This window comes from Dama dama, chromosome 19 (assembly GCF_033118175.1).
Source record: "Dama dama isolate Ldn47 chromosome 19, ASM3311817v1, whole genome shotgun sequence".
In the NCBI taxonomy this organism is placed as follows: domain Eukaryota; kingdom Metazoa; phylum Chordata; class Mammalia; order Artiodactyla; family Cervidae; genus Dama; species Dama dama.
In genome coordinates this window covers 5,059,617-5,083,356 of record NC_083699.1, presented here as the reverse complement: position 1 = coordinate 5,083,356, position 23,740 = coordinate 5,059,617, and the positions used below count along the sequence as shown (strand labels likewise).

Here is a 23,740-nt window from a genome sequence, read left to right as displayed (position 1 = left end):
AAACCTATCTATATATCTAATTGTTAAAATAATCACAAAGAAAAAAGACTTAATTTAAGAAGAATTTTTAACACAACACTGACTACATTTTCTTAATGAAAATTAAAGTTAGTCTAAAGACAAAAAGGTAGAGGAATTGTAGACGTTACAAATTAATATTGCTGTTGGAATGACACTGGTATAATTTATTCTGGAACTTCTTACGGATAACTGGACTCAGTGAGGACTTCCCTGGTGGCTCAGACGGTAAAGTGTCTGCCTACAATATGGGAGACCCGGGTTCGATCCCTGGGTTGGGAAGATGCTCTGGAGAAGGCAATGGCAACTCACTCCAGTACTCTTGCCTGGGAAAATCCCATGGATGAAGGAGTGTGGTAGGCTATAGTCCACACGACTGAGCAACTTCACTTTTTATATGTATATTGTAAGACAGAGTAAATGAACAAACATGTCGATATTGCTGGGATCCAGGGTTCTCGCTTTGAGAGAACGGAGATACAGCGATGGAAAGGGGACAAGTAAGGGAAAAACTCTGTGGTACCTGAGTTAGAATGGACAGATGGAAAGGAGGGAGGAAGGGAAGGAAGAAGGAAAGAAATCTAAATGCATCTGTCATCTCTGTCCACTGAAAGGCCCTAGACGTTGCAACACCAGTGGCCTTGAGCAACCCAGGCACCAGATCTGGGCCGGGGCAGGAAAAGAACAAGACGGTCCTGGACAGTGCTATTTTGTCAAAAGTGAGGAAATGACGACACGGCAGAGATGTGTCAAAAAGGCCCAAAAACTAGGCTAAAGTTGCCCCCACTGGCCAAATGGGAGACAATGTGAGCACCAAAAAGAAAACTGAAGATAATACAACTGATTTTAAAAAGAATTCAGGGGTTCAAGGTGAACCCCTTAAAATGCAGTGTCCTTTACAAAAGAATGCCAGCTATTAAACATACAAGGAAGAACAACGACAAAACCAGCATTTTTGCTTTTGCAACTATCAGCAAAATAAATCATTCGGCAGGAATCATCAATTGATGCTAAAATCACGGCATAAAATTTTATTGCAGAATAGGATATTCATATGGTCTCAAAGCAGCACCCCTGTGGAGACCCCTACGAGGAAAAGATGACAACTTTTGCAATGAAAAGAGATGGCAGACACCACCTTAAGTGATCAAACAGGATACCCAATAATCGGCAAACTAACACTGCACATCTCCTGATACGCAGTGTAGTCTTCTTACTAACAACACATAACCTGAATCTTGTCATGAGGAAATAATCAAACAAATCTAGACTACAGTCCTAGCCAATAAGAGAAATAACTGGACTCAGTGAGGGAAGCTGGGGAGCAGTACTGCTCTAAATGCAGACAGGGTTAGGAGGCACGCCAGCCAAAAGCAAAGCCTGATCCCTGACGGGACCCCGGGGCAGGACACCATGAAGGGTGCCCGGGGGAACTGTGAATGTGGATCATGGCTTAAACAACACAAATGCATCAACATTAGTTGCCAAGGGTCTCACATACACATTTCAGAAGTTTTAGGAAACAATGAGCATTACCTTTGATGGGTTAATTACAATATTTCTAGCTGAGCCATGTTCATCTCCAGTAAAGGCTGGCTGATTGTTGAAGCCTTGCTTCACGTTCACTGCGGTAAGTTCATCCTGTTGGGGAAAAGGTACTGATTAGTCCCAGGAATGTAAAAGCCCCAACTGAAGCCAGTCTCCTGCAGCCTGAGGAACAAACTCCACGATACTCTGTGGAAGAGAGTTGCTGAACACTCACCAAGGAATGCAGAAGTAGGGGCTAAATATCAACACGTAAATGTGCAGAGAGAGAGAAAGCAAAGATGGCAAAACGTTAACAACCGCTGCCTGCAGATAAAAATTTTTCACTAACAAATTGGAGAAAAAAAAACAAAGCAACCCCTCCCCCACAAACATAAAATCATAGACTCTAAATCAGAACTGCTTCCAGAAAGCCCACAGTCTGACTCCCCATCCATTGCCAGCCCCTACGCGTATCTCTGTTCAATATCCCAGAAAACTGGCTCACTCAAGTACCCAACACCCCATAGTGAGTTCAAGACAGAAATGAAGGGTTCCTAGGCACAAGGCTTGTGCTAACCACACAACACCACCGTCCTGCAACTGAAGGAAAGTTTAGAGCTTGCCAAGTTCTTTCATATATTTTGGTTCACTTCATCTTTACCAAATTTGAGGTGGACGGGAGGTGTGTGTCTTCATGCCCATTTTACAGATGAGACGAGTGAGGCTACGCTAGCATAGTAACTGGACAAAGCCAGCGCTGAAAGGCCATCTTTTCGATCCTAGACGAGGAAGAGAAATTTCCGTGACACTGTGCACCGGAGTACACATGCCACATGAAAATGTGGTCTAAAAATACACAGCTACAATTCTTACCCTTCTTTTTTTTTTTTTATTTATTTTTTATTATTATTATTATTATTTTTTCCAGTGGGTTTTGTCATACATTGATATGAATCAGCCATGGATTTACCACTTGTAAAAGAATGAAACTAGAACACTTTCTAACACCATACACAAAAATAAACTCAAAATGGATTAAAGATCTAAATGTAAGACCAGAAACTATAAAACTCCTAGAGGAGAACATAGGCAAAACACTCTCCGACATAAATCACAGCAAGATCCTCTATGACCCACCTCCCAGAATATTGGAAATAAAAGCAAAACTAAACAAATGGGACCTAATGAAACTTAAAAGCTTTTGCACTACAAAGGAAACTATAAGTAAGGTGAAAAGACAGCCCTCAGATTGGGAGAAAATAATAGCAAATGAAGCAACAGACAAAGGATTAATCTCAAAAATATACAAGCAACTCCTGCAGCTCAATTCCAGAAAAATAAATGACCCAATCAAAAAATGGGCCAAAGAACTAAACAGACATTTCTCCAAAGAAGACATACAGATGGCTAACAAACACATGAAAAGATGCTCAACATCACTCATTATTAGAGAAATGCAAATCAAAACCACAATGAGGTACCATTACACGCCAGTCAGGATGGCTGCTATCCAAAAGTCTACAAGCAATAAATGCTGGAGAGGGTGTGGAGAAAAGGGAACCCTCTTACACTGTTGGTGGGAATGCAAACTAGTACAGCCGCTATGGAAAACAGTGTGGAGATTTCTTAAAAAACTGGAAATGAGGGTGGGATATTTCAAAAGAACAGCATGTATGCTATCTATGGTGAAACAGATCACCAGCCCAGGTGGGATGCACGAGACAAGTGCTCCGGCCTGGTGCACTGGGAAGACCCAGAGGAATCGGGTGGAGAGGGAGGTGGGAGGGGGGATCGGGATTGGGAATACATGTAAATCCATGGCTGATTCATATCAATGTATGACAAAACCCACTGGAAAAAAATAAATAAATAAATAATTTAAAAAAAAAAAAAAAAACTGGAAATAGAACTGCCATATGACCCAGCAATCCCTCTTACCCTTCTTAAAAAGGTCTCCTACGAGATAGACATAGGAAAACTTTCCTTACCAAGGTCACAACACATCAAAAATGGCCCAAGGCATTTAAAAACAAAAAAAAGACGACCTTCCCCTGCCCATATCACTGTTACCGAACTAAATCAGAGTTCCCAGTACAGACCTGAAAGAACAAGAGAGAAAAGATGGAGTACGTGAAGCTACCTTTTGCTCCTCTCACTTCAGGCCAAGAAACAGCCTCTGTGCCAGCTGGGTTAATGATATAGCCACAACCCAAGAATGAAATATACACTTAATTCTTCCCAAATAATTGTTTCGTGTGTAAAATTACAACAAACATCAACAAAACTGATCAGATCACTGCTATGATTAGGCAGGAAGCCTTAGGTCAAAATCATTAGTGACAAACAGCTCCCGCAAGGTCACCTCGGGTGAGAACTGGGGTCTCCTGGAGTCCTGCCATGTCACCTGACTTAACTGCGTGAGCTCTGCCTAATACCTCGGCCAGCCCCAGTTTTGGGGGGCTTTCAGAAGACCCCACCAGAGGAAACTGAGCTCTCAGGTAATCAAGTCTCCTTCCAGCACAAAGGTAGCTGGAATCAGGATCTGCACAGAAAATGAACTGCATGTTCGTATCAGAAGACATCTTAAACTGCTCCTGCATTTCCAAATTAATTATTTGGAAATCTAGGGGAAAACCACATAATGCAAATTTTAAGTCAGAAAGGCGTCAGTCAACTGAAATAAAGCAAACACGCGAATGGGATTTCTGCAGTCTCGGAGTCTAAAGAAGAAGGGGGACACATCGGGTCGTGAGGAGAACAGGACAAGGAAATTGAATTCTTATCTTTGCTTTACCATCAGAGTAACACAAGAAACACTAATTGAATAATAGCATATGTTTTCACGAAAGATACGTCCTGGCTTAATTAGGAGGAAATGTGTGAGGCTTTCAGGACCAACTAGCTCCATTTAGTGCCACTTCACTTTCTATGCTAAACTAACCCCGACTCAATGGACATGAATCTGAGCGAACTCCAGGAGACGATGAAGGACAGGGAAGCCTGGCATGCTGCGGCCCGTGGGACTGCCAAGACTGAGCAACAAGCAGCCCCTGCTCAGCTAGCTGCCTGCTGTGACTGACTGCTAACCACTGGCCTGGACAGCCACGTCTGTCTGTCTGTCTGTCTGTCTGTCTCTCTCTCTCTCTCTCTCTCTCTCACACACATACACACGTAATCCTCAGAAGGAAGAACATGGAACCGTGGTAACATGTCTGTCAGCCACATCAGATTCTCCTCAAACTCAGACCCAGATCCGGGAAGCGTGAGTGCTGAGAATTTTCCAAGCCTGCATTCAGAACTTCACAAAATGCGTCCAGGATCCAGCCACTCCTCACCACCATCGCGGCCTTCCCCGGGTCAGCGGCACCATCAGCTCAGGCTTGAACGCCGCAGTGGCTCCTAACTGGCCTCCTTGCTTCTCCTCTTGTTCCCTGAAGGCCACATTCCACACAGCAGCCACGGGGAGCTTTGCAAAACTTGAGTGAGATGGGTGACCCTCCTCCTCAACATATGCGATAACGCCGCACCTCAGACCCAGCACCTCTCAGACCTCACCCCTGATCATCCGCCCCCTGCACGCTCCTCTCCAGGCACACATCTGCCCACCCCCCACTCCCGGCCAGCTCCTCAAGGCTGCCACTGGACGTCCTGCAGCCTCAGGGCCTTGCGCCGATTCTCCCTGGGTCTTCTCCCTCCCTCTTCTCCCTCTGTCTCCTTCCCCTGGTTTCCACGTGGCCGACTCCCTGACCACCTCAGTTCTCAATGAGAAATGTGATGACTCTATTTGAAAGTGGAACTGCTCACCCCGTTCCCTTCACCCTAGCACTCCTAATCTTCCGACAGTCCACAGCACTTACCACCTAAAATCCCTGTCCTGTCACCCCCGCCAGCGAGTTAGACCTGTGAGGACAGAGGTCTTTATGTTGTTCATAAATAATCATGCCAAAGAAGCAAAGAATCATGCCAAGGACCCAGCGCAGTGGCTGGCACAGGGCACCCAAAGGCACTCAATACAGGTTTGTTGATAGAAAAAATAAGTGTATGATAACCTGCTTTGAACAATTAATATAAGCATACTGTGACTCACTACCCCATGAACTTGGGGTCCCTAATTCCGTTTGAATTTATAACTAGAGTCACCTCACCTCCCAGAGCAGTGGCTTCTCCCTATCAAGCCCAAGGCACTATCCTAAAGGCAAGTAGTTTTAAACGCCCCTTTCCCCCAAGTCTGAAATGAAATTCATAGACAGTAACTTAACTTTTTTTTTTAATCAATGTAATGCCCTCATTCTAAGAAAAAAATTTTTAATGAAAGTAAGTTATAACAACATAGGTACTTGAATAGAAAACCCTGAGGCATGCACCACGGGACCTCCACCACCCAAGAAGCGTGGCCCGTGGGCCGCTGTGCTGGCCTCACCTGGGCCCTCCCTCAATCGACTCCACAGATTCTCCAGGCAGTTCATTTGGAGAAGCAGGCCTTGGGAGACATGAAGAGTTAGTAAATGTTTGTTCCTATACCCAGAATCAACCTAATGCGGCCACCACAAAATGCAGACTGATACAGATGGACTGCACTGCCAGATCAAACTATTAGGAACAGCGTGGCGTAAACTTTCTGAAACGGAGAAAACACCCAGTAAAAGTTTCAAACTAACAAAATAAACTCTTCTCCCAATATATTACAAATGCAATAGTTATACTCCTCAGAGATTCAGTACATACTGAGGTATAGATCCCCTGGAGGAGGAAATGGCAACCCACTCCAGTATTCCGGCCTAGAGAATCCCTTGGACAGAGCAGCCTGGTGGGCCACAGTCCATGGGGTCGCAAAGAGGCGGACACGACTAAGCAGGCATGCACGCAAGGGGAATGTGTACTATAATCAAGCAAAAAAGGTCACACGCACATTCCCACCCGGGAGAGCGACTCTGGAGGTTTGCTGGTAATCTGAGAGTCCAATGCGGTGACGGACAATTCTTCACTGAGCCCGACTGCCCACACTGCGGACGCCTGGCCCACCCTTAAATGGCAATGACCCCCCATCACAGTGACAGTCAACACCTGCCTCCAGAGTGCCGCGACGCCCCGGCTGAAAACCCGAGTGTACTGACAGGGACTGCTTTTAGCTGTTAAAGCCCTGCCTCTGAAAAGAGGAATCCAGATTTCAGAACCTCGGAGCTTCACACAGGCCCCGCCCCAGCTACACCACCACAAGATTGACAACTGGACATCCAGATCCAGCCACTGCAGCCCCCGTGGCCCCCAGATGTGTTACAGGTGAAGGCCGTGCTGACCTCGGGGCAAGGATGACCGAATGCAAACACACCGAATGGAAATGCCCTCAGACTGTCTGAATCTGAACCTCCAACTCCAGTTAGAGTGACTCAATCCAGTGCTCTGTGAAAACCCAAAGGGGCGTGTGGGGTGGGAGGTGGAAAGAGATTCAAGAGTGAGGGGACATACATATATATACCTAGAGCTGATTCATGTTGATGTATGGCAGAAACCAACACAAAATTGTAAGGCAATTATCCTCCAATTAAAAATAAATTTTAATTTTAAAAAATATATATAAAACCTGAAAAATAAAAGTGACTCAAAGCAAGCTTTGGAACTGTTTCTGGGCCTCAGTTTCCTCGACTGTGAAACAGGGATAGTAGTGGTTTCCACTACTATTACCTCCATATCCCTGCTGAGGAAATAAGAAAGATCATATCGTTGTTTAGAACTCGAAAGAATCCATGTTCCCAACCACTGTGAATGGCCAGCAATTAGTATTACTGCTGTTTTCGTGTCCCATTTCTGCTTCAGGGAAGTGATAACCTGACGCTCCAGTCAAGCACTAAGGAATGCAAAAGGTTTTGCTTCAGAAATTACAAGGACCCTGGCCTTGAGCAGTGAACGGTTCTCAGACTTCTGCAAGCATCAGAATCCTAATGGGTTTGTTAAACAACAGCCACTGCTTGGGCCCCTCCCTGAGGCTCCCCAGTTCAGGAGCTGGGGGCTGCGGAGGGAAGAGGTGCCCAAGAATCTGAATTTCTAATAGCTTCCTAGGTCCGTCATGCGGGTCCAGGGACCACTCTTTGAGAACCACTGATGTAAAGATTTGGAGTTCATGGCTTTCTAGAAAACCAGGGCCCCCATGTCCAGCAGCCGGGCTGCACTCAACCACTGGGGAGCGCCTGGGTGCTCCCTCTTAGTTCAGGAGCAGGAGGTCCCTGGTCCAAACTCTCTGCCACACACAAAGCCACACACACACACACTCACACACACTCACAGACACACTCTCACACACACACACTCACACACACACTCACCCAGGAAGAAAACCAGTCAGGAGGCTTTCTCTCACTCCTTTAGCTTCTCACAGACCCACGAATGCAAACACCAGGCCTGCAGAGCGCTCAGTTGCACCAGGAGGCGCGCAGAGCTAAAAACACAAGCCCGGCGGGCACGTCTGTTCAAGTTTAGTCACACAAAACTTCAGGTCAGCTTCCCAGAGAAACTAAGGGAAACGGGTGAACACCACAGTGTCACAACCAGAACAGGCTCCATGACGCTTTTTCTCCCAAAGTTTCTGAAGAGTGAAAGTTGATGGCAGGAATCCAAACAACCAGCTCAGAGTAAGATTCGAATTCCAGAGTGTTTACTATTGTTGTTTGCACAGCGTTTCTCAAACCCCAGTAACGCAGCAAGGTACCCCCTTTAAAGGAAAAACATTCTCTCTGACCCCAGGACGCGTGAAGAACCCAATTTGGGAAAATGAGGTAGGACCTGGATACTTAATGGCCTTAAGGCAGCACTGAGAGATTCAGAACAAGATGTAACATGTGTTATGTGAACTCAAACTACAAACTTTTATGACACTTTGCTCTGAAGATGTTTGCCAAATCTAATCAAGTAAAAATAGAAGGGAGAGAGTCCAGATTTTAAAACAGCATGCTTATAAAATCCCCAAGCCAGGGAACACAAATAGCTTCCTCTTGCACTAGCCTTGACCCTCTTCAAAGATTTCTCTAAATAAAAACGGATAACTGCCAAAGTCCTTACCATGGTCCTTACAGAGATTGAAACTTGTTTTACTGCACCTAGTCAACAATTCTCAAAAAAAAAAAAAAAAAAACAGAACCACCAGCTACTGCTTTGCCTATTTGCAAAACTGAGACAACTAAAGCCCCCAGCCCTTGAGGACACACCCAACCACTAATCAGGGTCTTAGTGGCAAACCACTTTCAGTAAATGAACTCTTGCTGTTGTTGTTCAGTCGCTAAGTTGTGAATGACTCTTTGCGACCCCATGGACTGCAGCACACCAGACTCCTCTGTCCTCCACTATCTCCCAAAGTTTGCTCAAATTCATGTCCATTGAATCGGTGATGCTACCTAACCGTCTCATCCTCTGTCGCCTCCTTCCCCTTTTGCCTTCCATCTTTCCCAGCATCAGGGTCTTTTCCAATGACCCAGCTCTACTGGAGGTTAAATTTTCCCACTATACAATGTGGGGGATAAAAAATAAAGTGCCAACCATGAACTCTGAGTTCTAAATGTTTTTATCATGAACTGTGGTGCTGCAGAAGATTTTTGAGTGTCCCTTGTACTGCAAGGAGATCAAATCAGTCAATCCTAAAAGAAACCAACCCTGAACATTCACTGAAAGAACTGATGTTGAAGCTGAAACTCCAATACTTTGGCCACCTGATGTGAAGAACCGATTCACTGGAAACGACCCTGGTGCTGGGAAAGATTGAGGGCAGGAGGAGAAGGGGACGACAGAGGATGAGATGGCTGGATGGCATCACCGACTCGATGGACATGAGTTTGGGTGGACTCCAGGAGTGGGTGATGGACAGGGAGGCCTGGCGTGCTGCAGTTCATGGGGTCGCAGAGACTCGGACACGGCGGGCGCCTGAAGAGCAGCAGCAGGGGCAAACACTGAACACACACGCGTGAGCCCGAACATCACTCAGCCAGGAGCCGGCTGAGGACACGTACTCACAGTCCAGCCTGGTGGCCCAGGGCAGGGGTGCACCAGGCCAGGCTGCGGACGGCTCCAGCTGAAACCATCTTTAAAACAGAAGCGGTCCACAGGTAACCTCAACATGGAGAAAGGATGACTCATCCGCCTCATCACTGACTTCAACTAAAATGATAAGCCTTAGACAGACTGAAATGAAATTCAAGTTCTGCTTGCTTGGAAATTTTTATTTCCCTTTTATCATAAACTGGACACTAATTTTTGCATTAAAAAATGAGTGAGATGGGACGGGAGGTGGGAGGCAGGTACACGAGGATGGGTGTATACACAGTATACCTGTGGCTGATTTCATGCTGACATATGGCAGAAACCAATACGATACTGAAGAGCAATTATCCTACAATTAAAAATAAATTTTTTAAAACGAGAGGTGGAGGTTTTCAAGAATGTCACATTTTTCTATGTGTACACAGAAAAGAATGTGTAATCAACATCTAACACCATAAAAATAAATTTTATCTAAATTTAAAAATAAATAAAAGGATAGGTATAAAGAAGTTTTAGGGAAACAAGTACCCAGACACAAACAGTAACAAAAGCCTAGAAACTGGCCCATGTTCACACAGAAGGCCAGCGTTCACTGTGCAGTTTTGTATTTGACACTGATAAAAAATAAAAATCAGACCTTCAATACTTTGGGTGAACTACAAAGGCACCCATAAATCTTGGGCATTTATCTTGAACTTCAGAGAGTGATGTTATTTTTTGGATCAATTTCAGAGCAATCTTTTAATTTCAGTAAGTGTTTCATCAGGAAAGTGAATACATTTTGAGTCTAGTTTGGAAATTGGCTAAGTTCTTTCTCACTCAAAGTGGGGAAAAGTCAGTTTAGCACACTTGTCAATGACCATCATAAAAGCAGATAATAAATGGACACACACAGGTGTGCACACACAGTTAACCTCCTTCAGACTTCTCATCCACAGCACAGAACATGTGCAGAGACACACAATTGCCTCCATCACCTACTCGCATCTAACAAACTAACTCAGTGACTGTCAGTGAAATGCCGCCATGGACGACGATGCCGCAGAGATAGGAAAATGTGCCTCTGCGCACTAGTCAGACAGGCTGTGCTTGGCCAGGGTCTTACTTCAAACAAACAAAATTTTTAGAAACAGCTTTATGGGACTTCCCTGCAGTGGTCCAGTGGCTAAGACTGCGCTCCCAATGCAGGGGGCCTGGGTTTGATCCCTGCTCAGGGAACTAGATAGAGCCCATATGCTGCAACTGAAGATCAACTAAAGATCTTGGCATCTGCAACTACAGATGCCAAATAATTTTTTTTTTTTTTAAATACCTCTTTGATTATTTTCCCTAGCTTTGTCCGCCTCTCTCCCAGAAGAGCATTCTCTGTCTGCAGGTCCCATTTGAACAGTAAGGCTATGATAACACCCATCACAGCCCAGATTCAGTCTTCAGGCAACGCTTTCTGTTGTTAGCAGATACAGATGACCCAAGAGATGAGGAACACTCTTTCTCTCCTCACACCTCATCATTAGCCACTTTGAGGCACACTTCTACCAGAACACACCTCACATCTAGCCCTTCCTTTACGAGAACACAGCCCTCTCTCTGACCGCGGCCACTGGCATAGCAGGCCAGGCCACTGCCCTCGGGCCTCATACCTCCCACCCCCACCCTGGTCCAGGCCTTGCCCGAGCTCAGCCTGCCCCATGGCCCGGATGAATCTTTCTGAAACAGGCTGCCTTTTCTGCACTCCCCTTTCTCAACAGCCTCAGAGGCTTTCCTTTTCCTCCCCCTGGGAAGAAGCTAACGAATGGAAACATCTGGCCCCACCCTCTATACACCCTCAGTAACATTCGTGGGCCTTCTCTGCACCTAACTCCAGCCAGGACTCACACACACAAGCCCCTAGGATGGGCATAGACGCCTCGAACCATCGAGCTCCGCTCCCCACTCTCGCCTCCGTTCTGAGTGGTGAATCACAGAGGTCTGAGTTTGAATGCAGAGCCCTTACCTATCACAGACAGCAAGATAAACTGACCTCTCTGCACCTCGGTCACCTCAATCAAAGATAAGAATAACTCACAGTGCTGAGGTTACATAAGATAAAATGTAGAGTTTAGCACACTGCCTGGCCCCATATTGAGTGCTCTATAAATGGTGGTTACTGGTATTTAAAAAAAAAAAAAAAAACTAGAGCTTTTTCTTCATATTTTAACTTTCATGTAACCTACTTGACTATTATATTCCTTGCCACACACATTGTCTTTTCCACCTCTGAGCCTCGCCTAATGCCATTCCTATCCCCTGGAGTACATTACGCAATCTTTCGCCTTCTCTGAACCACAACCCAGGGCTGCCCTGCATTTAATCACTGAGTATACAGTAGTGTGATCAGCACTGGGGATTCCATCGTGAGCAAACTGCAACTGTGATCAAGGACCCAAGGAGAAGCACCACCTGCTCAGAGCCCAATCGATAGGGGCTCACCCTAACCTGAAAAGTCAGGAAAAAACTCCCTGAAGAAACCCCCTTTGCGTTTCGCCTCGGAATGCGAGACGCGCTAACCAAGTTAAGAGGAGGACTCTCACAACAACAAGGCTGACACTGTGCGGGAAGTGATACAATAACAACTCTGCAAAGACCCTGAGGAGTTAAGAGATGTATACTGTGATTCCTAGAGCAATCGCTATAAAATAAAATGTGAAGCGGTAAGCCAAAATGTCAATAGGTGAATTTAAATTATTTTTCAAAAGAGTTTAATAATCCAGAAGTAAAATGGCAAATAAACCCAAACATGTCAATAATTACATTAAATGCTAATGAAATGTTAACAGGCTATGATTCCAATTAAAAGGCAGGGATTGTCGGGATAGATAAGGAAATCAAACCCTGTCGCATGCTGCACCTTAAATACATTAAGACAGATAAGGTGACAGTAAACACATGGGAAAAGATGAGCAACATGCAAACGATGAACCGAAGAGGGCTAGGGAGGCTGTATGAATACTGGACCAAATAAACTTCAAGATAGAAAGCATTATCAAAGATAAAAAGGCACATATCGTAATGATAAAAGGGTCAGTTCATCAGGAAGACACAACAATCACTAGCATTGTGTGTCCATCAAGGGCAGAGGCAGGAGAAGCCTGCGTGAGGTCTGCAGGCCTAGGACAGTGGGAGAGAGAACGGTGTCACAGCAAGGGCAGAGGGCGCCAGGTGTGAGCTGAGACAGCAGCGGGCGTGGGCAGCACACGCAGGGTGCTGTGGGCCCGGGGAAGGGCTTCCACCTTTAAAGAACAGCACGGGGCTTTTACCCGCACAGGCTGTGTGGGCCGAGGCGCTCAGTCGTGTCCGGCTCTCTGCGACCCTGTGGACTCTGGCCTGCCAGGCTCCTCTGTCCATGGGGATTCTCCAGGCAAGAATACTGGAGTGGGCTGCCATGCCCTCCTCTTTAACCCACATACCTACAGTCAATTCATCTTTGACAGAAGTGAGCGTATACAATGGGGAAAAGACAGCCTCTTCAGCAAGTGGCATTGGGAGAGTCGCATATAAATAAATCAACAAAGTCAGAACACAGCCTCACACCATACACAAAAATAAGCTCGCAATGGCTTAAAGGCTTCAACATTAAGATATGACACCATAAAACTCCTACAAGAGATCACAGGCAAAATATTCACTAACATAAACCGAACCAACACTCTCTTAGGTCAGTCTTGGGCAACAGAAATAAAAAACAAACAAATGGCATCTAAATCAAACTCATAAGCTTTTGCACAGCAAAAGAAACTGTAAACAAAAGAAAATGACAACCTCACAAGGGGAGAGAGCATCTGCAAACAGCGCAGAAGGCGAGCGCCTCACCTGCAATATACACAAACGGCTAATACGACTCAGTGACAACCACCACCCACCCAAAAAATTGGGCAGAAGACCTAAATAGACATTTCTCCAAAGAAGACTTAGATGGCCAACAGACACACACAGAGAGGCTCATCAGTGCTAAATACTAGAGAAACCCAAACTCCAATGAGGTACCATCTCACACTGGTCAGAACGGCCCTCATTAAAAAGTCTACAAATGCATGCTGGAGACGGTGTGGAGAAAAGGGAACCCTCCTACACTGTTGGCGGGAATGTAAATGGGTGCAGCCACTATGGGGAAGAATATTGCAGTTTCTCAAACAACTAAAAACAGTTTCCATTAGAGCCAGCAATCCCACTCCAGAACATATATTCAGACAAAATTATAATTCAAAAAGATACATTCAACTAACACAACACTGTTATCGACTATCTTCCAATATAAAATAAATTTTATAAAAAATATACACTCACCCCTATGTTCATAGCAGCACTGTTCACAATAACCAAGACACAGAAGCAACCTAAACATCCCATGACAGAGGAATGGACACAGAAGATACGGTGTGTGTGCACAAAGGACTGTTACTCACCCATAGAGAAGAATGAAATAATGCCGTCTGCAGCGACATGGATGAACCTAGAGATTACCACACCAAGTGAAGTAAGTCTGAAAGACAAGTACCACGTGGTATCATTTATGTGTGGAATCTAAAACATGACAAATGAATTTATATATGAAACAGAGAGCACAGATCTGTGGCTGCTAAGGGGAAGAGGAGCGGGGGAAGGGATGGATTGGGAGTTGGGATTAGCAGATGCAAACAATTACCTGTAGAATGGATAAAAACAAGGTCTTAGTGTATAGCACAGTATGTATCAATATATATATATATATATATAGCAATATATCACAGTATATATCAATAAACAATAATGAAAAACAATGCATGTCTATATATAATATGCATAACTGAATCACTTTGCTGTATAGAAATTCACACCACATTGTAAATCAACTAACCAGACCCGAATGAATTTTTTAAAAAATAGCATAAAGGGTTGTATGCAGTGGGTTGACATCATCCAAACTAAATAGATCCACAGTGCAGACAACAGTTTAGAGTTTGTCAGACCAAATAGCAGGCCTGGGGGCAAGGCGACTGGGACCAGTTAGAGGCTCCCTTAAGAGTCAAGACATGAGATGATGGGAGCTAGGACCAAGATGGCAGTATCAGCGATGGACATAAGGGGAAGGATCTTTATGGGGCTACTCAACAGGACTTTTGGTGACATGGCAGATGGAATGACAAAGAGTGAGGCTATCTATCAAGGACGTCTCCTGGATTTCTAGGATAGCAAGAGAACTTAAGACATAATACAGCAATGACAGGGGTTTTCTGGAGGAAGAGGAGCAGATCACAAGTTCAGTTTTAAATGGAACTTTGAGGTATCAGGCTGTTGCGGTCTCTTACAGACCAGGACCTGGGGACTGGAGTTGTCGAAAAGAGAGAGAGAAAAAGCAGTATCCTTTGGGTTACATGGAAAACCAATAAAGTCCATACACAGGACTTGTACCACTCACGAAGGCACAGAGCGTCCTCTCAAGGAGATCTTGAAAGCCCGGGCGAGAAAGTGAGCTCGGTAGGTTTCCACGCTCTGAAGCATTAGCCGGAGACAGAAAGAAGGACGCGGGGGACCCAAGTCTCTAGTGGAACAAGGGTATTTTATTAGCAGAAATGCATGCTTATGTATCTTCAGTAAAATGATTACTCAGCCATTAAAAAGAATGAAATTCCACCAGCTGCAACAAAATGGATAGTCGATTAAGTACAAGGTCGCTGAAGAGAGTCACTGAAGGCAGTCACCTGAAGGGAATCCAAGCAGGTGCTCCCTCCCATGATCTCAGTCCTGAGAGCTGCACGCAGCTCTACTTCCTGTATTCCAGGAACTGACACTGATGAGGAACAGAGAGTCCTTGAGAAATGGCACACAAAGGAAAAAAACGCAACATATCGGATCCCTTAAAGTTGAACGTCCCCTGACATCAGGCCAAAGAAGATGCTTCTTACAGCCACTTAGAAGCCTATAGATTGCGGAGGGGTCTTTGCTGGAGTCGTCAAGGTGTGAGTTGTCTTCATTAGGTAGTAACTGAAGCCTGGGGTGGCCAAGATCGTCCAAAGAGAGGGTGAGTGAGAAGAGACGACAGCCTAGAACAGACCCCAGGGAACACGCAATTGGACTGCGTGGCCAGGTGGAGGAGGGAGAGCCTTCAAAGGAGACTGCGATGGTGCGGCCAGGGAAGAGAGAAGGAAAACCAGGAGTGCTTCAGCTCAGAGCTGAGGAAAGGGCCCTCCCTGACGGTCCAGGGGTTAGGAATCTGCCTGCCAGTGTGGGGGACATGGTTTGATCGCTGGTCCAGGATGAGTCCACATGCCATGGGGCAACTAAACCCCTATGCCACAACCACTGGAGCCCACACTCCACCGGAGAAGCCACCAGAATGGAGAAGAGTCCTCGCAACTAGAGAATGCTCACGCCGCAAAGGAGACCCAGCGCAGCCAAAATAAACAAAGTTTAAAAAAAAGAGCTGAGGGAAGACGCGGCTCGGCCAGGCGAGGGAACGACAGGCACCATGTGGCCGCTGGGGCCCGGGGAGAGGGGTCTCTGGGAAAGGAGGGCAGAAGCCCAGCAAAAAGGAGCGGAGGAAGAAGCGGGAGGTGAAGAAGACATGAACACACAGGATGCTGTGCGCAAGGTTTGGAGAAAGAGGTGGAGAGAAATGGGAAGATGGGGTGACGGGGCAGAGCGGGGGTGAAGATGACAGAGGCACGTGCATGTTTTGACGGCACAGAGAGAATCCAGCGGAGGGAGAAATTGAAAGTAACAGGAGATAAGCGAGGTGGTGAGACAGTTGGAAGTTGTTGATGAAACAGGAGGGGACCCAGAAGGAAAGGTCCAGCACCAGACCACCCGGGGACGAGTGCAGGAGGGGTCAGAGACAGGCCCTGCAGGCACTGAACTGTGTACCCCGCAAAGACAGGTCAAAGGCCTAACCCCCATACCTGTGACCTATTTGGAAATAGGGTCTGTGCAGATAAAATCAAGTTAAAGTCACACTGAATTAGGGTCCTGATCCAAACGCACATGGCCAGTGTCCTCACAAAAGACACAGAAGGAAGATTGATGGAGGTGGAGTTTGGAATTATGCTGCCACAAACCATGGAAAACGGGGCGACCAAAGCTGGGGGCTTTCCAGGTGGCAGAGTGATAAACAATCTTCCTGACAATGCAGGACACACGAGAGACACGGGTTCAATCACGGGGCCAGGAAGACCCCCTGGAAGAGGACATGACAACCCACGAGCCAATCTTCTCGCCTGGAGAATCCCACGGGCGGAGGAGCTGGTGGGCTACAGTCCGGGGGGGTCTCGAACAGTGAGACACGACTGGGTGACCCAGCACACACAAGCACCTGAAGCCGGGAGAGGACAGGAGAAGCCCTCCTCTGGGTGTGGGCCTCCCTCCAGGGCTGCGAGAGAGTGAATCCCCGCGGTTTTACGTCATCCAGTTTAGGGCAGCAGCAGCCAGAGCCTCCAAGGCAGTCCCCGTGGCCGAGGAAAGCAGCATCAGCCGGCTGTGTGTCGGGGACGCCCCAGCCCCTGGCATTATGGCAACGGGGACCGACTCCTGTTGGATCTCCTCTGACTGACTTGATAGCTGTTTGAGAAGTTTAGGGGGAAAAGGTGGGGGTGGGGGAGGGAGCGAGAAGGGTATGTGGTCTGTTTCCCCAACTCAGCCAGAATGTTCCTGAGAGAAGGCACGACCACCAGCCTCCTGAACAGAGAGCCAAGGAAGGGGGGGAGGGGGAGGCAGGACTCCCCTGAGTCAACCCAGCATCTTCCCCGCCCCTACCCACATCTCTGACACCTGGGCCACATTTGCATCAAGGCCACATCTGAAACTCAGCTTTTTACACATCCACCCTCGTCTACCCAGCTATTAATATTCACCCCTACCCAAAACTCCAACTGCCAGCCGTTGATCACTGACGGTGGGCACCCAGATGAACCCCAGAGGTGTGAGCTCCACACGAAGAAGGCGGTCCGATCTTCACACCAGTGCTGAGCAGCGGGCAAAAGAGAAGAGAAAATCACGACCACAGTAATACTCCCTGGCCTCTTACCAGAATGTTCACACCCATCTTCCTCAGAGTCAAAGGGTTCAGGCAGGATGAGCGCCCATTTACAGGCTGAGAGGCTGACGAGTGACGTGCTTCGGTGACCACGTGAGAACCAGGCCCCCGACAGGCCCAACGGGCTCTCCAAGACCGCGAGGCCTTGAGGGAGACTGGTACGATTTCAGCCAAGCTCTACTAGAATCCGAGCTCCCTCCTTGTCTGTGAAATGGAGATACCTCCATACCCCTCACATGCCTATTGTAAAGGATAGGAGGAAAACCGTATGTGAGGCCCTCGAAATGGTCCCAGGTACACACTAGGCACTTTCAGAAAGGCTTATGGGAGTTCCCTTGCCGTACAGAGGTTAGGATTTGGCGCTTTCACTGCCGTGGCCTGGGTTCAGTCCCTGATTGGGGATGGTGCGGCCAAAACATATCCATATATAAGCTCATCACAGTCATTGCCATTATGGTTTTTGACCAACCAGCACATCCAGGGACTCAGTAACTTTCCAACGAAGCAAATGGAAACATCCACCAAGGATGATGTGCTGAGACTCTTGGGGACCCGACTCCCCACCAAAACCTCCCTCGCCCTTAACCATGAGACAGGCAGGCCCTCCCCCTCCAATGGAAGTGAGAGAGACTCTGATTCAAATTACATCCAAATACACTCGGCATTTATTCCACTCTTATCTAAGTAGCTGTAGCCTATTAATTCATATTCAAATCACCCTCAAATGCATGTCACCCTCGGATATCAAACACCTGGATGTGGCTCTCAGGAAAACTCCCAGAGAAAAATACTTGACCTCTCAGACTTGCAGAATGTGGGAAAGGGCACTTACGGTGTCCGTAGTTGATCCTGCCCAGAACTGTACATAAGGCAGCCTCAGAAGACAGCTTCCTCTTTGGAGCTCCCAGAGGTCAGGTAAGTCACCGTCCCACACGACTCATGTGATGCAATCGCATCTTAATGAAGAATCCTCCTGCAAATCATACTTTTCACGTAGTACTAAATCTGCTTCCCGCTGGGCTAGGTGATCCGAAGGCAGAAAAAAGCTAATCCAAGCCACGGTTTCTGACCTCTGAAGTTAACTGTCCATACAGCGCCTCACTGTGCCCCCATCCTGGCTCTTTCTACCCCGGGCCTAAGTGCACCCCTGACCCCACACTGCGTGCCCACCAGGAGGAAGCTGTCGGTGACTGCCACCAAACGAACTGCAAATTCACAAAAAGGGAAACTTGATGGGTGACAGAGACGAGAAGCATGCAGGAAAAAATCAAGTAAAACTTCAGGACATCCTTCTTCCTGCCTGGGAGAGAGGACAGAGGTTGGGAATGTCTCTCTCTTTTTTTTAATCCATTATTTAATTAATGTACCATATTCAACGGGCTTTCCTGGTGGTTCATCTGGTAAAGAATCCACCTGCAATGTAAGAGACCTGGGTTCGATCCCTGGGTTGGGAAGATTCCCTGGAGAAGGGAAAGGCTACCATTCCAGTATTCTGGCCTGGAGAATTCCATGGACTGTATAGTCCATGGGGTCGCAAAGAGTCAGACTCGACTGAGCAACTTTCACTTTCCTTTCACCATGTTTGACAATTAAAAAAAATCCACTGAATTTACAAAATTCTAAAAATATTAAGAGATACTAAAATGATGTGAGAATTATTTAGATTTTCTGATGATTTCAGAAGTACTTGAGGTCTCTGCTAGGTTTCAAAAACATCACTGTGACTGTCATTCAAATACTACTTCAAATTATGGTTATTTAGATTTCATAACTATTTGATTTTTACTATTTTTTTAAGATTTTTTTTTTTTAATGTGGACTATTTTTTTTAATCGGGGTATAACTGCTCCACAATGATGAGTTAGCTGGGAATGTCTCTTTTTTGTTGTTAGTGGGGATGGTGATGCTGTTCATTTGCATACTCGAAAACAGATGCTAAACCTAGAATTGAGCCAAGAAAGCCAATGTCTGCGAGTCCAGCTCCGAAAGTGCAGCCTGAAAGTCAGCCTCTGTTAACACCTCTCAGCCTCCACCCTTTTTATTTTCAGGAGGCTTGCTCACTCCCACCTCTTCCACGGAGCTAAGCCAACCTTCCAAGCAATTCGGGATGTTTACCACCATCAAAGCAGCCTGTGGGGGACTGAATAACAGGTATTGAAGGTGAGGTTTAAAGCAGGGGACAAGTGGTATAAACCAAAGCCCTCTGAGTCATCAGACCTTCAACTAAACCAGTTCATGCCACAGGGTGAGGGAGGTGGGTAAGAAGGGGTGTCCGAATATTCACTCCATTCCAGCAATCAGGTAACTCTCTAAAGACTGAGCACAAATATGTGTCCACCCGGAGATCCTCAAGCAACAGGATCTACTACCATCCCAGCTGAACTGTGCCCAAGGAATGGACGCATTTTCCACATCCTCTCTCCTTCGTTTCCTTTGACCAATTTGTCACCAACTGCCAATCCTTCTCTAGTCCCGTTTAAAGCCCTCATCAGTCTTTTTCCTTCGTGCTTCGGTTACTACAGCCGCTTCCCTCGCAGCCTCCCCAACTCCACTCTCTCCCTGTCCGGATTTATTAAGCATGAGCTAGTGAGATAAATCTGACAGCAGGGCCCGGTGAGCTCATCACCGCCCCCCACAGCAGCCGGCCAGGACGCCAGGACTCCAAGCTTGATCTCAGAGGCTCCGTCCTCTCCCCCGTGGCACCTCACTCACCCCACCTGCAGCTCTTTCTTAGGAAAGATAGGGTGCAACCTGTCCCCCCTCACTCGCATCCTGACCCTCACACCTACATCCTCCAGTGAGACCTCCAAGGATTCCAACCCCCTCTTTTCTGAACTCACACAGCATTTTTAGCCTCCCTATATATAGAGCAGGGTGGTTTACAGCCCAGTCTCAGACGTCCAACTTCAACTCCATCACCATACAGCTAATGGAGCCTGGGAAAGTAAAGCTGACCCCTGTGATTCCTCCCCGTGCCTCAGTTTCTTCACTCGTAAAAAGGAGATAATAGTATCCACCCAAGAGGTGTTTGTGAGGCTGGCATAAAACCAAACATGTAAAGCCTTCAGCATAACCCACACAATCAACATGGGCTCTCCTGATGGAACGCGGCACTTCATACACTGTGAAGTCAAAGTGTCGGTCACTCAGTCGTGTCAGACTCTTTGCAACCCCACGGACTGGCCCACCAGGCTCCTCTGTCCATGGGGTTCTCCCGGCAAGAACAGTGCAGTGGGCTGCCCTTTTCTTCTCCAGGGACTCTTCCCGACCCAGGGATGGCAGGCAGATTCTTTACTATCTGAGCCACCTGGGAAGCCCTTCCACACCGTACTGAATATGTTATTCAGTACTGAATATGAGGAATATGTTACTCCTCAGTTTTAAAATAAACAAAAGCCAATGCATGAGTCATTTTTTCCCATTGTTTTCTGTGCATCAGTGAGCCAGGTGTTCATTTCTAGAGCTGTGCTACTCAAGAGTGTGGTCTGAAACTGCTACCGGTCCTCAACAAGAATAACATGCAAAAACCCAGAAGCGCTTGGAAACTTTCACAGCAACTTGATACTGCCAGTACATTCAATCCGCATTTCATTTTTCTAGTGATTCATTTTTATCATACATCTATATCGGTCTGCAACAGATTGAAAATTAATTTTTAAAAAAAAAACTGGCCCTTCACCACAGATATTTTGAGAAGCACTGTTCTAGAGGGGACAGAAGCAGACTTCTATTTCTTTCCTACACCCCCACATCACGGAGTGCAGTGGGAAGTACGTATCAAGTACTAAGTAAATGAAAATATAACTTCAAACGCATTTCAATTATTTAATGGGGACTTAAAAGCAGATCTCGAGTAGTCAAGATGTAAATAGGGTCTCCAGTTCACAATCTTCCTTTTTCAAGCAGCAGTTGACATTTAGTCTACAACTGACCAAAGAGTAAAAACAGCTCTAACCCCAAAAATATTTTCCATACTGTCTACAGAAGCACTGTGCAGAGCTTTAAAAAAAGAAAGAAAGAAAGGAGAAAAAAAAAAAAAAAAAAACCCTAAGCAATGTCAATATTAACCTCCTTGCAGAACTCGGGAAAAATATAAATTATTTAGCACTGCGTTGGACATAGTTTTGATGGTGCTTCTATACCTTTATGTAAACCAGCACCTTAGCAAAAAAGAAAAAGAAAAAAAATTCCAATGACACTTAAGACAAAATACGTTTGTCTTAGCTCTTCCCTGCTGCCAGTCCCTTAAATGGTCCTAATCTCAATAACCCTGTGAGATTAATCCATGAATGAAATGGCTGGAAAAGGAAAGCAGCAAATTCCACCAAATTTTAATTGACAACAAGGCAGCATTTGCATATCTGAGCTGGGGCACGTTGGATGTGGGTTGAAGGCTGAGTTAATTCTTGCCGAGGAAAATCTCTACACGTTCGGAATGACTCTGGAAATGCTTGTAGAAAATTAAAAGTAAACAGGGAGATCTGTGTACGTTGGGCCTCCCGCCCTTTCTCGGAGGTGGCCACGTGAAACGCTACACGTAAGGGGTCGCTCCCAGTAGGACCTTGGTCCCCTGGTCCCAGGACCAAGTCAGGCTTGCTCCAGCAGTCGCTCTTCTCTCTCCAGCAGTTTTATTTTTTATTTATAATTTTACTTACTTGTCTTGGGCTGTGCTGGGTCTTCGCTGCTGCGAGGATTTCTCTCTAGTTGCGGTGAGTGGAGGCTACTCCAGTCGCAGCGCGTGGGCTTCTCACTGCAGTGGTTCTCTTGTTGGGGAGCACAGATTTTCGGGCGCACGAGCTTCAGCATTTGCAGCTCCTGGGCTCTAGAGCACAGGCTCAGCGGTCGTGGCTTAGTTGCTCGGGGCATGTGAGATGCCCCCAGATCAGGGATCAAACCTTCATTGGGCAAGAGTCTCCTTCATTGGCAAGCAGATTCTTTACCACTGAATCACCAGGGAAGCCCCCTCCAGCAGTTTTAATCTCCTCCTCTCAACTGCTCCCAAATCTAAAGACATGTTCAAGTTTAGGATTCAAGGATACACTCTTGCTTTACTGAACTACATCCAATTCCTCCGAAGATCACATACATCCATTTCCCATCTCAGTGCCTTAGCTCACACCCCCTGTCCAGAAGGCTTTGAAAACATCCATATTTCTGAAGACGTCTCTAATTTTCAAAAAGCTGACCCCTTCCTCATCAGTTCCTACCACAAAGGGCTGCTAATCTTCCATACAGAGTTCTTCAATGGCAGGAACCATGTCTTATATTTCCCAGCATCACCGTGCCCTATACAGGGCTTCTAAGAACCGTTTGTTAATAATGACTGCCCCAGTTACTAGATCCAACCAACAAATATTTATTTAACCCCAACCATATCCCACACCCTCTCTCTGCCTCTGGTTATCAATGGGGGATAAAAAAGGACATGGTTTTTGTTTCATGAAACTTATACTGGTAGGAGGACAGAACAAATAAGAAAAACATAAACAGTACTAAGCACTGACCATCAGCAGCAGTGATGAAGAGAAGACAGCCACGTGCAAAGGCCCTAAAGAGGGAAACTGCCAAACCAAGAGGAGGCTGACGGCGACGCCAGCTCTCCCTCTGGACCACTCGTCACCCCCAGCAACTCCCCTCCTTGGAGGCGCTGCGGCGGGGGGCCACAGTCTGCCTGGTCCTGTATTTCTCTGCCCACTCTGATCAGGCGATCAGTGCCAGGATTTCAACACAAAAAAAAAAAAAAATCACACCAAAATCCACATTTGTACTACTTCTATACAGGGCAACCTGGATTCCCCAGAGGCATCTCCAATCGAAAATATTAAACAATGAACTGGGTCGCTCTACTCCCCTCCCCAACCTTCCCACCCTTGGGAAAAAAATTTAACAAGTTCTTTGGTTTCACTTGAGGACTACCATCAATCAGCTACCCACCCAAGTGTATAAGCCAGTGTTCTCCATTTCAAAGACCTCTGGGGTCCCAAGAACTTTCCAGCTACGTATTGGTGAGACCAGATTTTCTTCATATCCCTCAATCAAAGCAACATATTGTAACAGAGTAAGTGGAGAACTAGATAGGAGAATCCAGTCTACGGCCATACCACCCTGAATGCGCCCGATCTCGTC

General features: G+C 46.4%; 1 protein-coding gene across 6 annotated transcripts in view; it reads right to left on the bottom strand.

The window, feature by feature from the left end:
* The window catches only part of MED12L (mediator complex subunit 12L), a 355,795-nt gene that overhangs the window by 316,770 nt on the left and 15,285 nt on the right, over positions 1–23,740 (bottom strand). For all 6 annotated transcript variants that reach the window (XM_061168108.1, XM_061168109.1, XM_061168111.1 and 3 more), the window contains exon 3: positions 1,555–1,659. In XM_061168108.1, the coding sequence (XP_061024091.1) occupies positions 1,555–1,659 (105 nt within the window). The remainder of the gene's footprint in view (positions 1–1,554; positions 1,660–23,740) is intronic.